Raw genomic sequence first — 17,900 nt, forward strand, 5'->3', positions numbered from 1 at the left:
GTCTACTTTCCAGACGAGCTGAAAGTTAGGTCGAACGAGCCTATTGTATTCATCGGCAAATGTTCAATTTTTCTTTCCTGATGCACATTCCTCGTGGACCTATCTTGGTAAAGTAGGAAATTGTATAGTAGTCCCTTTAGAATCTGAGAGGTTGTCACTTTTAGGTCCTCTGAAAAAAGAAATGTATTATTCTGAAGGAGCGACTGTCTGTAGGCTACTTAACCTGTGCAGTGGGTCTTATACTGAGAATATCTCAAATCTGACAGCTGTAAATTATGTCACCAACTAAAGTCTTTTTCATAAAACGGTCACTGACTTCACTCGGATCAATTAAAGGCATTTCTTATACTTCCCAATGTCATGGCACTGATATCCACAGACATAACAAGGCATAACAAGGCCTTGCAAAGTTTACAACTTCAAGATTTCCATTACACTTTGATAACTTAAAATAGAAATATTTGCATAAAGTGCATTGCACCTTATTTAAATTAATCAAGACCTGTGATGAACCCATTTATTTTCCATTAATGTATCGTATCACTGTTTTCATGTGTATTCTATACTCATGCATGACATTTCTTATGAATAGCCGTTTAAAATGGCAGAAATCTTTCCATTTCATTCATTCCCATTGGTATTGGAGTCATAATTTGTCCGAACTTGACTTCCTAAATTCAACATTTGTCCTTTTCTGAAATTTGAGGAGTATCTGCAGATTGCTCTCCTAAAATAAAAGTGTGCATATGGATCTTAATATATCATTTAAACTAAACCTTTTAAATCAGTGGATATTCAGGTTGAGACTAATGTTACAGTAGCCTGGCACCGGCGCCCGCCTACCTACTTCCGCTCAATTTTCATTTCACAAATGAAGTACGATGGTCTGGTTGGACCAGGCTAACGTTAGTGATCTCAAAATAAATTGTCTAATTATGTATTATAAATGCATATTTTTCCAGCAGGGACACAATATCAGTTGATTTTCCACCTACTGTTTCTGGTGACTGCAAGATTAAAACACTGTTGAGCTGAAACCAAATGAACACAAACCAACAAGGAGTGATGCCTCAGTATTGAGTCAACAGAATACTGGAGTTCTTCTGTTGCACACAGTTTATTTAACAATATGGTATATAAGTAAGAAATGAGTCTTTTTACCAGTTTATACAATGATTTCATTCTCTCTTCCTTATATGTATAGTCTTTTGCTTAATAACTTGATTTACAATAGGAGAAAAAGTAAATTCCCCCCTAATTCAAGTTTTACGTGAGTGAGGAGGAATGAGGGTTGATAACATTTTGTTTTTCCTCGGGGTGAAATCTCAAATGTGCCCTTCATCCTAGATAGCACACCAGCTTAGTGTAAAATGTAGAGGATGGGGTGTCAGGCCTACAAACAACGGTGATCATTCCACCTCAGCTTAGGGGGCTGGTCTCTTTCTCAGTCTCTTTACACTTTACATTTGTATGAAAAAAAAATGAAAAAAAGTATGACATTCTTTTTTTTTTATGTCAAAGCAACAATGTTCTACACCTGCAAGACAGATTTTTTTTTCAAATTCTAGGCCACTGCGATGTAGGCTGCAGTCCTTGTCGTCTGCGTTTGTGAAACCAGCTGTAGTTATTTAAGTGACTGTGAGGGTTGTGTGAGTGTCTTCATGTGCGCCTGCATACATGGCCTATGTGTTCACAACCTGCAGCAGTCCATTTTCCTATTTTATTACGACTGAGTGCTCTTCATACACGCAAAGAGGAAGGGGAACGGTCTCTGAACGCATCGCCTCGGAGTAATGGTACAACACTAGATTACAATTGCCAGGAATGACAGCTTCAGAAAAAGAACGAAAACCTGGCCCAATTCCCAGACAAAATATTTATACAGTTTCAACACAAAAATGCTTTAAGTTTCTTTTTCCAAAAAGGTACAAAATAAAGATATGAATAATATAATGCAATTGTACATTTTCTTTTTTTTAAAGAAAGAAAAGAAACGTGAAAGGCATAAAATCATACCAAATACAAACCAAAAATAAATTGAGTATTGAACACATTTGGTCTCAACCAAAAAATATATTCTTTGTGATTTAAATTTAATTTAAGAAAGAAACTTGCAAATCCCTCAACATCTTAAGGAAGAAATACCCATCGCTTGGCTTCAGGAAACAATTGCATTCCCTAAAAGTGTTACCTTTTTTGTTTTTTCCTCGACCAAATTTTCCTTTTTACAACAGTTGAAACTTTTTACATGTCAAGTACAAAAAAAAACCTTCTCAACCTTATAAAGAACAAACAAAGCCCTCTTACAAGACAGATAAGTGGAAGGAGGTGGTCTTTAAGTTCCCAGCAGAAAAATGCTACAATCCCTCCACAAACTTCTCAAGAGTGTCCCCTGTAGCGTCTCCCCCCATGCCCAAGTCACTGTTCAGCCCCCCTCTGTTGGGAGTGTTAAGCTGCGGTAGCATGGCGCTCTGTTCGGGCGCCCCCAAATGTCCCTGCTCCATGGAGCCCGACAGTGGGCCCCCGAGTCCTGGGTGAGGGGAACCCGAGTGTGGGGGGTGTGGATGCTGTGGCGAGGGCTGCGGCTGGTTCTGGACCTGCGGTGAGGGACTGGAATGTGGCCGCTGCTGCTGAGAGGGCAGACAAGGGGACTGGACTGGCACGGGGGAGCGGACCTGGTTGTTGAGGGCGTTGGCTAGTGTGGGCTGGCCGGGGAGGTGGGCTCCACCCTGGGGCTGGCCGGCCAGCAGGTGGGTCTGGGGGCTCATGGGGCTGGGCTGGGCAGGAGAGCCCATTTGCTGCTTGAGGACGGCCTGCTGCTGCTGCTGCTGGGGAAGCTGCTGCTGCTGGAGCATTCGTTGATGCAGTAAGGTCTGGGTGGAGTCCATCCCCCCCATGCCAGCCTGGGCCATCTGAGCCATGGGTGGGAGCTGGCCCATAGGTCCGGCAGCAGCGCCTGCGCCCGCCTGCATGGCTATCTGCTGCTGCTGTTGCTGCATGCGGAGCTGGGAGTACGTAGCTGCTGTCCCCTGCGTCTGAGCAGGGAACTGGCCTGGATGGCCCTGAGGCATCACCCCCAGTTGTTGTTGTTGTTGTTGCTGCTGCTGTTGTCTTAAGAGCTGCCGCCTGTAGAGCTCCTGGATCTGAGGGTTGGTGTGTGCTGCGTTGATCAGCTGCCCTTGAGCCCCTAACGCTGCCATGCCCTGCGCAGGAGGCTGCTGAGGGGGCATCCCCGGCCTCTGCACCGCTCCTCCTGGCATGGCCATAGCCTGCATCGCTGGAATGCCGGGCTGCTGTGGCTGACCTGCTTGCTGCGGCGGCTGGTTGGCATGGTACTTGGCTGTCCTCTGTTTGATGAACGCCGCCATTAGCTGAGGATTGGACTTCAGGATGTTGAGAACCTGCTGCTGCTGCTGTGGCGAGCTGGGAGACTTGAGGGTGCGGAGGAGGTCCTGCAGAGCGTTGGGTGCAATAGCACCAGGTCTCTGGGGTGTTTGCGGCCGGGGAACAGTCTGCTGTGGAATCAGCATCCTCTGGCTTGGCTGAGGTTGCTGCCCGGGAGCCATCATGGCTCGCTGCATGGTCATGGCCTGCTGTGGGGTCTGGCCAGGGACCAGGCCTGGTTGTTGGGTCTGAGCTGCCTGCATGGGCCCTGGGGCTCCAGGCCACTGCCCCAGGGCCATGCCCGGCTGCACGACCTGTGGCCCCCTGGGCCCCGGCACCATCTGCATGGGTGCCTGCATGGGTCCTGTCATGAGCTGCTGTGGCTGCTGGGGGTTCATGGCCAAGCCGTTCATGTTGACCCGGTAGTTCTGTTGGTTTTGCTGGGCCTGGGCCATCCTCTCGATGTGCCGTGCCATCTTGACTGCGGCGAGGGGAGGCTGCTGCTGTAGCTGCTGCGATGGCTGTGACTGCTGGGGGAGCGGGGACTGCTGCTGGTGTAGAGGCGAGGCCTGGGGCCCGGGCTTGCCCTGAGAAACCGGTGCTTGAGGCTGGCCATTGCGCGGTGTGTTGGGGAAAGAGGGAGACATGACGCCCGCTGAGTTGGGGGTCTGTGGCTGGTTGGAGAGGGGCTGCTGGGGAGTGTTGGGCTGGGCGTGGGAGGTGGGAGTGGTGGGGGCGGCGGAGGCTGGCGGGGATGGAAGTGGCATGGTTCTGCCTTGCATGGTGGCCATTCTTCTCCTCATCAGCTGGGCCTGCTGGAGCCTGTGCTGCAGCTGCTGCTGGCGTAGCTTGTGCTTGATGTTCAGACAGAACGGGACAGGACACTTGTTCTCCTGACAGTGCTTTGCGTGGTAACAGCACAGAGCGATGAGTTGCTTGCATACAGGGCAGCCACCGTTGGTCTTGCGCTTGCAGCTCTTGGTGTGCAGCACCACCCGCTTCATCTTCTGGCAGGACGGCAGAGAGCAGTTGGCATTGCGACACTGGCAGGCATGGACCAGGGACTGGATGCAGCGCTGGATACTTAAGCGCCGGCTTTCCTGAGGGCTCTTGGAATCTCCACCCTGGTTGTTGTCGTCGTCCAGGCCAAGGCCCCACTTCACCATTGTGTGCTCGTGTCCCTTCGTGTTGTAACAGCTTATGCACAGATCGAAGTCCTGCAGGAAAGGACAGACGAAGAAACAGTCATTAAAATGAGTCCAACCAACTCTTGTAAATAGATTGGTCAAATGTACTTTTGCTGTTCATAAAAGAAATTTGATTCCGTCCCCAAATATAATTCTTGATTTATCCTTGACTCTCCTAGTCTGATAGATCCAGGACATTGGAACACCAGTAATTTCAAACAGAATACATGGGGGGCGCTCGTGGTGTTGTGCTAAGAGCACCGCCCAAAGAGTCTCCGTCCTCAGAAGCAGCAGACCACGGGTTCGAATCCTTCCCATGGTTGTTCTCTGCATGTCAAAATAATCTAAAAAAAAAAGGAAAAAAGAAAAACAGAATACAGCACGCAAATAGGGTTAAAGCAGTATCTCACCTCGCACACAGTGCAGTGCCAGCGTGTCTCAACATGGTGCTTGCACTCATTGCACGTGTAGACAAAGCGGTCCTGTCCCTGGTTGTGCAGCTCCACTAGCATGCACATGGTGCTCCACTTGCACCTCCGCAGGGAGCTGAACTCCCAGTGTTTGTCCCGGGCCAGAGTCAGGAAGGCGTCGCGGCCGTCCATCAGGTCACAAGAGAGCAAGGGGTCAGGGTCAGAGATGGGGGGCAGGGTGTTGGCCATGGGGGCGGAGTGGAGGTGGATCACAAAGAACACCTTCAGCAGACAGTGAAAAAAAGCACAGAAAAGGATCAGAAAAGTTGATCTTCAAAACAGTGTTTTGTTAGAAACGATATTTAAAAACAAGACAAATCTGACCTCTTTGTGCTTCTCCAAGGAGGCGTAGAGCTTCTGGGACAGGTCGTTGGCGACATTGGGCATGCCGGGCTTCTTCTTATTGGCCCGGCTAACGCTGCTCTTGTTTTTATTAGTCTTCTTGCTGTTCTTCTTCTTAGCGTTTTTGCTGTCACTTGGTGTGCCCTGTGGCGGATATACAATGACATATATTAAAGAAAGAGTTCACTCAATTATCACACATTACCTGTGTTGATTATTGACAGAATATTAGGATTTATTACAGTGAGGATTTTGGTTATGATACACTTTGATGTCCCCTTGATCCAACCTCTCATTCGAGATCATTACAATTCAGATTCTATTCAAAATGTGTTGATTTAAAAGGCTTAAAAAGGTGCAGTGGTGATTTAGATTTTTTGGAAAATGCTTGTTGTCAAAATCACGGTTTATCTAAATCAGTGAATATCTCGCCTCACGATCCGCTACCTGTCCGTACTGTGTGCCCTTGAAAACAATCTGGTTTTGATACACAGCCTAGGCTCTGTAAACAGGCAGGTAAAACAAAGGGTGTGTAAACAAAAGGGGCACACGAAGCTATCAACATGCCCGTTTACAGAGCCATGGCTGTGTTTTAACACTGGATGTTTTTTTCAGCGCACACACAGTACGGACAGGTAGCGGGTCGTGAGGAGATATTCACAGATTTTTGACTAGATTAGATTTTTGACAGCAAGCACTTGAGTATATAAAACAGTTAATCTACAGAAGCTCAGAGTGGAAAATGGCCGGTCAAAGACGATGGAACATAACAAGAAAGTGTAGTGGTAAATTCATATGGATGTTTGTTGTTCATCAAACCACGAGCCATTGTCATGTACCTCAGGTGTTTCAGTGGCAGCGGTGTTTTCCTCCTTCTTCCTCTCCTCCTCCTCCTGCTCCAGCTCTTTGATGCTCTCCTCCAGCACGTTGGGCCAGAAGTCACCTTCAAAGTAGGGCAGCTCGTTAGCGCTGGTCAGACGGTCCTCTGTCGCCTGTTTACAGATATCCTGAGAGGCAAAAAAAACAAAAAACATGGAAGATTCCAGATCAACATACATATAGGGTTGGGTATTGTTACTTTTGAAACGGTTCTGGGGCTTAAACTGTACTTGAAACAGTACTTTAGAGCCTCAACATGCAACACACTTTGTCAAAAAAGAATGCCCTTTTATATCCAGTGCCAAATTGAACACACTATATATATATATATATATTAGGGCTGTCAAACGATTAAAATTTTTAATCAGATTAATTACAGGATTCCGTGGATTAATCACGATTAATTCTACCATTCGAAATAGGCCCAAAAAATTACCATTTTTTCTGTATATTGTTGTATGAATTGAAAGATAAAGGACAGAAGGTGAATATATACATTTAAATGTAGTTTTTATTCATTGAAAATCCAAATGATGGTGTAATTACTGCAAATAAATTATAATCAACTAAAACAACCACACCATACTTAAATTTGGCTGTCTCTATTCAGCAAATATAGCATAGGCTATAATGGCATGTATTGAGTGAATCCATGGTTTTGCATTCCTGAATACAACCTGATTGCAGTTTGTTCGTGTGTCTGTGTGTAGAAAATGCCCCAAAGTTCATAAGTTAGTGTTTGATATTTTTTACAGTGTGTTAAGATGTGTTTTATTCAGTGTGGATAACTGTCAGTTGGGGCCGTGACGTCAGTCGGCCGGAGAGTCTGTTTAGTAAGTTTCCTTTCTCTTCTCCCTCGGTCGGATGTGTGAGCGTTGCCGCAGTAATCGATTATTCCACATGTGAAACGTGTTTATTTGAGTTTATGTGAATCACCCGTGAGTGAGTAAGTAGCCTACATGCAGTCCCGATTGCTGTTATAAATTAGGCTATAGTTTATGTATGTTATTAACGGCCACGATTCGCGGGTCTCAACAGCTGTTGTAACGTCTCCTCACGAGCGGAGTTTAAGCCCAATTGTTTCTTTTCCTGCGATCTATGCTGCTGTGTCTGTGAAAGAAGGAAAATAAAGAGCGGATGAACCCTACTCCTCCTCTCCTAGTGTCATGCTTATAGTCTGACGTTTTTGGCCATAAGTGCTGTTCTGGCCGACACCTCTGAAGTGAAACCTGTGATACAAGCAGATCAGCGCGGTACCGATACATCCACCAGTTTCCTCCGCTACAGTGTGTGTGTGTGTGCAGGGTTCAACATAACTTTGTTTTCCTACTGGCCCGCCGGGCCAGTGGATCCGAGTTTTACTGGCCCCTTGTATATTTTCACTGGCCCTGCACACACTTTTTTTTTCTTCATAATTTAGTGTCAATAATTATAATACCTGTATTAGAAAAATAAAGAAAGATAACCAGATCTAAAGGGAATATCTATACTGTAACAGTATAGATATTCCCTTTAGATTTGGTTATTTTTCTTTTAGTTAATTATATGAAATGTTGATATTGCTCATACACATAATATAAAACCAGGCAAACATATTGAATTAGAAGCCTACAACTGAAAGTATGTTGAAAGAGTCGGCCAGTATTTTAAAGTCAAGTAGTTTGATGGTTGTTTTTATTCTTGAATTTGGGCAGTTTAATGAATAGTTCACCTGCAGAAGTCATGTGTGGTAGGCTGTTTTTATTACTTTCTCTATATGCATTAGGGATGTGAATGTGTCGACCGAATGACCGGTTTTCCACTTGCGCTCAAGTTGACTTCAAAAATAGAATAGAAATCCGAAAATCAGTGGGTTATGCCGTTTTTTTAATGGGAGATTTCACCGTGTATGTGAGTTCACGTCTGGCCGTGAGCGCGCTGCAGGAGTGTCACTTCTCCATGAAGTGTCACCTTCACATAAGAGTCCGGTGTGGGACCATTTTTTCAAACTATTGATAAAAAACAATGCAGTGCAAAATATGCAGCATAAGTTAAACGCTCGTCTAAGACTATGACGTTAAATCACCTTAGAAACACACAATGCCTTCGTCCGATCACAGCAGCGTTTCACCGTGTGATCTCGCCAGCGAGTGAGCCACCGCGCAGATGAACTGTGGTTTGTGGCTAAAATAATAACCGGGGATATTCTCCCCGTTAGCGATTTCAATGGGAAAGACTTCCGCGATCTGATTGAATGTCTCGAGCCTGAAAACACAGTGCCAAACTGCGCGACTATAGGAACTGTACAGTGAGCGGAGTCCCTCCGTTCGTTTCTGTCTACAACCGACACAATCACCGGAGACGCATTCACAGCGTTTAAATAACGCCCCTCATTTGTGTTACCATTGGGGCTTGCATGCAAATATTGTAACATTACGTCGGCAGATAAAGGAAAAGCGCAGTTATCATTTTCTGCACCTCAACCTCTGCTGTGGGAAGAAAGAAAGGAGGCAAAGCAAGTCGATTGATTTGTCGACTCGCAGGCGGACGGTAGGCAGCTCTGCCAACGGAGCGAGAGTGCACCCGCTTGTTGCTCCGCCTGTCCGCCCACGCATCGGTTGTTCACTGGCCTTTCATTAAAAAATATATTTTATATTAGGTTTATTATATTGAGTCTTAAATAAACACTGCTTTCATTACGACTCTCAACGCGCATTTCAATGAACCATGATGTAGTCTACAAAAAGATACTGAACTGTGATTGGCCAGTCACTGGCCCGGGCGGGACAGTGACTGGCCAATCAACTTGCCCTGCATATGATTTTACTGGCCCCGGGCCATCGGGCTATACGTTATGTCGAACCCTGGTGTGTGTTTGTGTGTAGCCGACGTTGTTGTCACGTACACACACCTCTGAAAACTGCAGACGTTTGTTTCCTCCCGTGAACGGAGCAGAATGTTTCTCCTGTTGCTTCCGAGAGCAACTGCCACCCACAACACAGACGTGGCTGTTAGCAGCAGTTAGCCTATAGGTCCGTGGTTAGTAGTTTAAAACATAGACTAGCGTGCTGCTATGTTTGGCTGTGCGCAGCTACTGATCCTGGGTCAGCCACAGCGTAAGAGTGACTGTAGTGTAGAGCGGGTGGGATGCATGGGGCGGATCATTCTGCACATGCGTTAAAAAAAATTAACGCATTAATTCCAGAAATTAATCACCCTGCGTTAACACGTTAATTTTTACAGCCCTAATATATATATATATATATATATATATATATATATATATATATATATATATATATATATATATATATATATATATATATATATATATATAGTATCTCACAGAAGTGAGTACACCCCTCACATTTCTTCAAATATTTCATTATATCTTTTCATGGGACAACACTGAATAAATGACACTTTGATACAATGTAAAGTAGTCGGTGTACAGCTTATATAGCAGTATAGTGTAAATTTACTGTCCCCTCAAAATAACTCGACACACAGACATTAATGTCTAAACTGCCGATTACAAAAGTGAGTACACCCCTGAGTTAAAATGTCCAAATTAGGCCCAAAGTGTCAATATTGTGTGTGGCCACCATTATTTTCACAGGTTGCCACTGGAATCCTCTTCCACCCATTCATGACGACATCAGGGAGCTGGTGGATACTGGAGACCTTGCGCTCCTCCATCTCCCGTTTGAGGATGCCCCAAAGATGCTCAATAGGGTTTAGGTCTGGAGACATGCTTGACCAGTCCATAACCTCTACCCTCAGCTTCTTTAGCAAGCCACTGGTCGTCTTGGAGGTGTGTTTGGGGTCGTTATCATGTTGCAGTACTGCCCTGCGGCCCAGTTCCCGAAAGGAGGGGATCATGCTCTGCTTCAGTATTTCACAATACATGTTAGAATTCAATGAAGTGTAGATCCCCAGTACTGGCAGCACTCATTAAGCCCCAGACCATGACACTCCAACCACCATGCTTGACTCTAGGCAAGACACATTTTTCTTTGTACTCCTCACCTGGTTGCCACCACACACACTTGACACCATCTGAACCAAATAAATGTATCTTGGTCTCATCAGACCACAGGACATGGTTGCAGTGATCCATGACCGTAGTCTGCTTGTCTTCAGCAAACTTTTTGTGGGGTTTCTTTTGCATCATCTTTAGAATAGGCTTCCTTCTGGGACGACAGCCATGCAGACCAGTATGATGCAGAGTGTGGCGTATGGTCTGAGCATTGACAGGTTGACCCCCCATCCCTTCAAGACTTGCAGCAATGCTGGCAGTATTCATACGTCTATTTTCCAAAGCCAACCTCCGTGTATGACGCTGAGCACGTGCACTTAACCTTTGTAAACTGGGCCGCACGGCAGTATTGCAACATGATAACGACCCCAAACACACCTCCAAGACGACCAGTGGCTTGCTACAGAAGCTGAGGGTAAAGGTGATGGACTGGCCAAGCATGTCTCCAGCCATAAACCCTATTGAGCATCTTTGGGGCTTCTTAAAACGGGAGATGGAGGAGCGCAAGGTCTCTAATATCCACCAGCTCTGTGATGTTGTCATTGAATGGGTGGAAGAGGATTCCAGTGGCAACCTGTGAAGCTCTGGTGAACTCCATGCCCAAGAGGGTTAAGGTAGTGCTGGAAAATAATGGTGGCCACACACAATATTGACACTTTGGGCCCAATTTGGACATTTTCACTCAGGGGTGTACTCACTTTTGTTGCCTTCAGTTTAGACATTAATGGCTGTGTGTCGAGTAATTTTGAGGGGACAGTACATTTACACAGTTATATAAGCTGTACACTAACTACTTTACATTGTATCAAAGTGTCATTTATTCAGTGTTGTCCAATGGAAAGATATAATGAAATATTTGAAGAAATGTGAGGGGTGTACTCACTTTTGTGAGATACTGTATATATATACACAGGTCCTTCTCATATAATTAGCATATTGTGATAAAGTTGATTATTTTCCATAATGTAATGATAATAATTGAACTTTCATATATTTTAGATTCATTGCACACCAACTGAACAATTTCAGGTCTTTTGTTGTTTTAATACTGATGATTTTGGCATACAGCTCATGAAAACCCCAAATTCCTATCTCAAAAAATTAGCATATCATGAAAAGGTACTCTAAACGAGCTCTTAACCTAATCATCTGAATCAACTAATTAACTCTAAACACCTGCAAAAGATTCCTGAGGCTTTTAAAAACTCCCAGCCTAGTTCATTACTCAAAACCGCAATCATGGATAAGACTGCCGACCTGACTGCTGTCCAGAAGGCACCCTCATCATTGACACCCTCAAGCAAGAGGGTAAGACACAGAAAGAAATTTCTGAGCGAATAGGCTGTTCCCAGAGTGCTGTATCAAGGCACCTCAGTGGGAAGTCTGTGGGAAGGAAAAAGTGTGGCAGAAAACGCTGCACAACCAGAAGAGGTGACCGGACCCTGAGGAGGATTGTGGAGAAGGGCCGATTCCAGACTTTGGGGGACCTGCGGAAGCAGTGGACTGAGTCTGGAGTAGAAACATCCAGAGCCACCGTGCACAGGCGTGTGCAGGAAGTGGGCTACAGGTGCCGCATTCCCCAGGTCAAGCCACTTTTGAACCAGTAACAGCGGCAGAAGCGCCTGACCTGGGCTACAGAGAAGCAGCACTGGACTGTTGCTCAGTTGTCCAAAGTACTTTTTTCGGATGAAAGCAAATTTTGCATGTCATTCGGAAATCAAGGTGCCAGAGTCTGGAGGAAGACTGGGCAGAAGGAAATGCCAAAATGCCTGAAGTCCAGTGTCAAGTACCCACAGTCAGTGATGGTCTGGGGTGCCATGTCAGCTGCTGGTGTTGGTTCACTGTGTTTTATCAAAGGCAGGGTCAATGCAGCTAGCTATCAGGAGATTTTGGAGCACTTCATGCTTCCATCTGCTGAAAAGCTTTATGGAGATGAAGATTTCATTTTTCAACAAGACCTGGCACCTGCTCACAGTGCCAAAACCACTGGTAAATGGTTTACTGACCATGGTATTACTGTGCTCAATTGGCCTGCCAACTCTCCTGACCTGAACCCCATAGAGAATCTGTGGGATATTGTGAAGAGGAAGTTGAGAGACACCAGACCCAACACTGTGGATGAGCTTAAGGCCGCTATCGAAGCATCCTGGGCCTCCATAACACCTCAGCAGTGCCACACGCTGATTGCCTCCATGCCACGCCGCATTGAAGCAGTCATTTCTGCGAAAGGATTCCTGACCAAGTATTGAGTGCATAACTGAAAATAATTATTTGAAGGTTGACTTTTTTGTATTAAAAACACTTTTCTTTTATTGGTCGGCTGAAATATGCTAATTTTTTGAGATAGGGATTTTTGGTTTTTCTTAAATTTTTTGCCAACATCATCAATATTAAAACAATAAAAGGCTTGAACTACTTCAGTTGTGTGTAATGAATCTAAAATATATGAAAGTCTAATGTTTATCAGTACATTACAGAAAATATTGAACTTTATCACAATATGCTAATTATATGAGAAGGACCTGTATATACAGTGCTGTGTGAAAGTTTGTGAACCCCTTGAGCCTTTTCGAATTTTATTTATTTTAACCATTATTAATTCATTTTTATCAATACCAGTATTTCTTATATGAAATAACAGATGTTTGTTTATCAATTCAACATTTTTCTTTTCCAGAAATCAACTGTTAAAACAGATAAAACAAATTATTTGACAAATGTTGTATCTGCAAAAGTTTGTGAACCCTGAGCTGCATTGCTTAAATGGAGCAGGTAAACACAATCAGATGGGCCAAATTGAGTGATGAAATGGACCAATGTAGTGAGAGATCTTTAGGGAAGAAATTGGGCGGCACTAGATAAAACAGAGATCAAACCAGGTCAGTTTAGGCTCACCAAAGTGAACCCATACAGGTCAGACATGCTAAATGCGAAAACAATCTCAAAGGATCTCAGGAATAGAGTTGTGATGCTGCACATTTGTCTGGGGACAGCTATAAATTAATTAAAAAAAAGTTTGAGCTCCATCGGTCCACCATGAGGCAAATCATCTACAAATGGAGAGCTTTAAGAGTGACTGAATATCTGCCTAGAAGTAGACTTCCTTCAAAAATATCCATAAGCACCACAAAAAAAAGTAATTTTTCAGTTAAAAGCCAACCCAAATATTACATCTAGTGATTTGCAGACCTCTCTTGCAGCATCTGGGACAGATGTGCATGGTTCCACAATAAGAATAAGTCAACATGGCTTTCAAGGGAGGGTTGCTGAAGAAGCCTCTACTCTCAAAAAAGAACAAAAGTGCTTGTCACAACTTTGCCAGAGAGCACCTGGTGATACCTGAAGTCTTTTCTGTGGACAGATTTGTCCAAAATTTAACTGTTTGGGCACAACCAAAACCGCCATGTTTGGGCAAAAACGCAACTCTGCCTACCACCAAGAGAACCTTCTCCCAAGTGAAGAACGGTGGTGGCAAATGGTCTGCAAATCTCCAGATGTAATGTTTGGGTTGGCTTTTACCTGAAAAATCCCTTTTCTTGTGGCGCTTGAGGATATTGTTGAAGGAAGTCCACTTCTAGGCAGATGTTAAGTCACTATTATCCGATGGAGCTCAAACTTTTTTATATGAATTTATAGCTGTCCCCAGACAAATGTGCAACATCAAAACTCTATTCCTGAGATCCTCTGAGATTTTTTCCCCTTTGAGCATGTCTGACCTGTTCAGTTTGGTGGGCCTAAACTGACCTGGTTTTATCTTTGTTTTATCTAGTGCCGACCAATTTCTTCCCTGAAGATCTCTCATTACATTGGTCTATTTCATCACTCGATTTGGCCCACCTGATTGTGTTTACCTTGCTCGATTTAAGCAATGCAGCTCAGGGTTCACAAACTTTTGCACATACAACATTTGTCAAATAATTTGTTTCATCTGTTTTAATAGTTGATTTCTGGAAAAGAAAAATTTTGAATTGATAAGCAAACATCTATTATTTCATATAAGAAATACTGGTATTGATAAAAATTAATTAATAATGGTTAAAATAAATAAAACTTACAAATAAACTATTTAAAAAAAATTATTAAATAAAATTCACACAATTTACATAATATCTAATACAACAATACTGTTTCAAACAATATAATAATGGAGATTAATGTGGAGACTACCAGGTTATCTAATCTCCATCTTAAAACTTTAGCTAAAAGTAATCATTTTGATAAGAAAGAGTCCTAATGACCTGAACAAAACAACACCTTGAATATAAAAATAGATACCAGTGTTTCCCCTACCATTATACAGGCCGCCAGGCCAACGGGACCCCCCGCCAGGCCAACAGCAGCCTTTTTAAATAAAAAATCATTTTATTTTTTAAATCAATTTTTCATTGATTCTGTAGTAATATTTTGCGAGCGTCTGCGCAGAACTGTCGGGTCTACCCCTCGTGTCTTTACAACCTCTCGTCTGATCATCCCATCAGCTGATCTGTGTGTCTGTGTGTGTGCGTGTGTGTGTGTGTCTGCGTGCGGCGCGTGTGCATTCGGTGCGCACTTGTTAAGGTTTTTGTGTCAAAAAATGGTTCAACGCGCCCAACGCAACTACGCAGCTAGTCTCCCCCCCGATATATTTATTCCCCTTATCAACCATGGCTGCGATCAGACCCGACCCGACGCAACAGCGATCATGTCCGCACAAAAACAACAACAACACGGCCAACAATTGTGCCAGAAGACAAATAAACAGCAACTGAACGGAACAAATAGCCTTAAAACAGCATTGCAGATTCACGCCGCTCGGAAATGAACACAAACAGCAAGGCAGCATCATACCAAACACATTTACAGCAGCATTGTGTGCACGGCAGTACAAAATAAAGGCAAGTAGCCTACATTACCCTACCTGGCTGTGATGGGACCGTGGCTGACGTAGATATAGGCCTAAACACTGGTGCTTCGCTGTAGCCTACTCGTTGTGAAAGTTCCCCGGACTTAGCAGTTATGTTTGGGTTCATTATATGGAGATGGTGGCCGCACACAACCGGGTGAGTTAACTAATGCTATCCGACCGGTGCTACCTGGGTTTATCGGCTAAAGCACAGCCGCACATATTCACTGAATTAACCAGGAATCCCATTCTCCTGGCTCACTTTCCCCACGTCTTCTAACCCCGAGCGGCTTCATACAGCACCAGCCAGCCGCAAATACATTTCCTCCTCGGTGTTTCTCAGCCTCTATATACACTGTCCTCCCACCGTGCCGATGTCCGTGACGTCGGGTCATTCTCCAGGCTGATTGGCTAACGCGTTGGAGCAGAAAAAGTTAATTTTTTTGAACTTGCGCGTTGGCGCTTTGGAAACGCGGCTACCACGACCAACGCACCGCTTTACCGCGGCTAAACCAATGGTTCCCTATGCAAAAATAGGATTTTTTAACGCCGCCACTGCACCCAACGCGTTTGGTGTGTTCGCACCTTTAAACACGGAAGCCAATGAGCAGGAGCATGACTAACAAGCAAACGTTGAACTAGTGGCGAAAATAAAACCAGCGCCTGCTCTATGGAGATATTAGCCTGGTCCAACCAGACCATCGTACTTCATTTCATTTGTACAGAAGGTCTGGAACTACTGTAATTGGCAAACGTTCACTCACTTGGAGGCCGGTGTCTGTTGAAGTTTAAAACTATTGGATCTGCTCAGTGCCACTCTGGATTAGCCAACCAATCGCATACGTTTGTAGTGACGTATGTCATGAGCCGGCTTCTGACGGTGCGTTCCAGTTGTACAGGGAACTCGGAAATTTCCGACTTCATTACATATTGTAGTCTATGGATCTACCGTACCTGGGAACGGTAACTTGCTAGAGCCTAACGTTTAGTTATTTGGATGAGAAAGGTTGTAGGTGTCCATACTTTCCCGAGCAGATGCACTGGAACCAAGCCCCAACCTTAGCGATTTTTACCAGCATCCAATAAGGAAGTGACCACAACTGTAGTAACCAGGAAGTGCCACTGGGGGCTGGGAGCAGAAAACAGCCATCTCTCATTGACTCCAATGTTAAACATGCCGTTTTCACAGCATTATTAAACCTATTTACAGCCTGGGCAACGAAACCATTTTAGTCTGTATGTTTAGGTCATATCTCCATGACAACACTGAGGGGGGTGAATTTTTTTGGCCCACGCTACTTTTTATTCTTTTGGAGGTTAAAATGTATTGGCGCGATCTCTTGAGTGACAGCTCTCCGCCCGTTGTCCCTCACTTTGCCTCTGAGGTATACGTCAGCTATCTCCCTCCCCCTCACAAAATGGCGACGTGCACAAACCAGGATTATTGGATGCCGTGTGAATAACTGAGGTCAGCCCGGATGCTACATCCATATTATTTACTATCTATGACTGGAACACAGACAGGTCGGAACTCGGAACTACCAAGTCGGAAATCTCCGAGTTCCGAGTATAAAGGAACGCAGCATTCAACTGAAACTGGAGCGCGACTTCGACGTCATCGTTTTCAGCCACTGTTCGCTGATTGGACCGCCAAAGGTCTGGCTGGAGAAGGAATCCATGAATACACTTCAGCCACAGACTGACTACCGAAGTGAAATTAAAATTGAGCGGAAGTAGGTAGGCGGGCGGAGCCAGGCTATGGAGATATTAGGGACTCAGTAACAGGGACGTTGAACAGGAAAAAGTGCTGAGCCAAACTTAGAAAGTTAAAATCGCTACGTCGCCGTGGCAACACAACCAATCCGTATCAACAGCAGAGACAGCGCAGAAAAAAACAGCATGCACACGTTTCAGTAAGTTTACAGAAGTGCCACACTGCTACTGCCTTTGACATTCTCAGAAAAGCATTCATTTATTTTCAAGGGACATATTAATTTATTTATTGTTTAAACTGTTAAGTTATCTTGTAGACAGCAGGCCTACAAGCTTTATTTTTTTGTATTTGCAATGCTACTTTATTTCTATTTCTAGCGACCAATCTAGCTACTTTTTCTGGTGTTATTGGTGACTTTTAGAGACCCTGTCGCTAAAGCATGTATCGCTCTTAACACTTCTAAACGAGCAGCGGGTGCTCAACGGCCACTCCCCCCCTTCCCAGAGCACTGACAGGCGGCCGAGTCCTCACGCAGCAGTCCCTCCCAGCTGCAGTCAGAGCAAGAGATACACACCTCTCCGCTCTAGTGTTCCGTTTGCATCACTATTAGCAGTTGTAGTAGCAGCGTTCCCCCCCTCTTTTACTGTCTATGAGTAGTGCAAATCAAAATGTTATACAGTGCTTTCGAACAGAGAGCGAACTGCATGGCGAAAGACAACAGGAAACCGGAGCGCGCAGGCGCCCTCTGTCATTCAAATCCCGTTTGAGGGATAACTTCGGATTCCAGGTGAATTATGAAAACGGTGATAGACGTGTGGAACAATGTCGGCACACAGGTTATTGTTTCACCGCGATCGCTTATGTAGGAGGCAACATGTTGAACATGCATGCGCATACTATCACCATTACTGTGAAGAAAAACGAGCTGGGCAAAACCCAGACACTATTTTCTTTTTTATACTGAACATAAACAAGCTGTCATTCAATTAATGCAGCAGTAGCACTTTTATTTGATAATTGTTAT

The 17,900-nt window shown here is 44.5% G+C and overlaps 1 protein-coding gene across 2 annotated transcripts in view; it reads right to left on the reverse strand.

The window, feature by feature from the left end:
• Positions 1-1,018: 1,018 nt before the first annotated feature.
• crebbpa (CREB binding lysine acetyltransferase a) overlaps positions 1,019-17,900 on the reverse strand; it is a 136,593-nt gene continuing 119,711 nt past the window's right edge. Inside the window, exons 28-31 of one of the 2 annotated variants that reach the window (XM_080029646.1) lie at positions 6,223-6,390; positions 5,366-5,527; positions 4,982-5,263; positions 1,019-4,601 (exon numbers count right to left, since the gene is read on the reverse strand). In XM_080029646.1, coding sequence (XP_079885772.1) covers positions 2,358-4,601; positions 4,982-5,263; positions 5,366-5,527; positions 6,223-6,390 — 2,856 coding nt within the window. In that variant the 3' untranslated portion in view covers positions 1,019-2,357. The remainder of the gene's footprint in view (positions 4,602-4,981; positions 5,264-5,365; positions 5,528-6,222; positions 6,391-17,900) is intronic. The other variant, XM_080029647.1, reaches the window with a different exon arrangement.

The sequence above is a fragment of the Ammodytes marinus genome, assembly GCF_949987685.1.
Source record: "Ammodytes marinus genome assembly, chromosome: 6".
Lineage (NCBI taxonomy): Eukaryota > Metazoa > Chordata > Actinopteri > Uranoscopiformes > Ammodytidae > Ammodytes > Ammodytes marinus.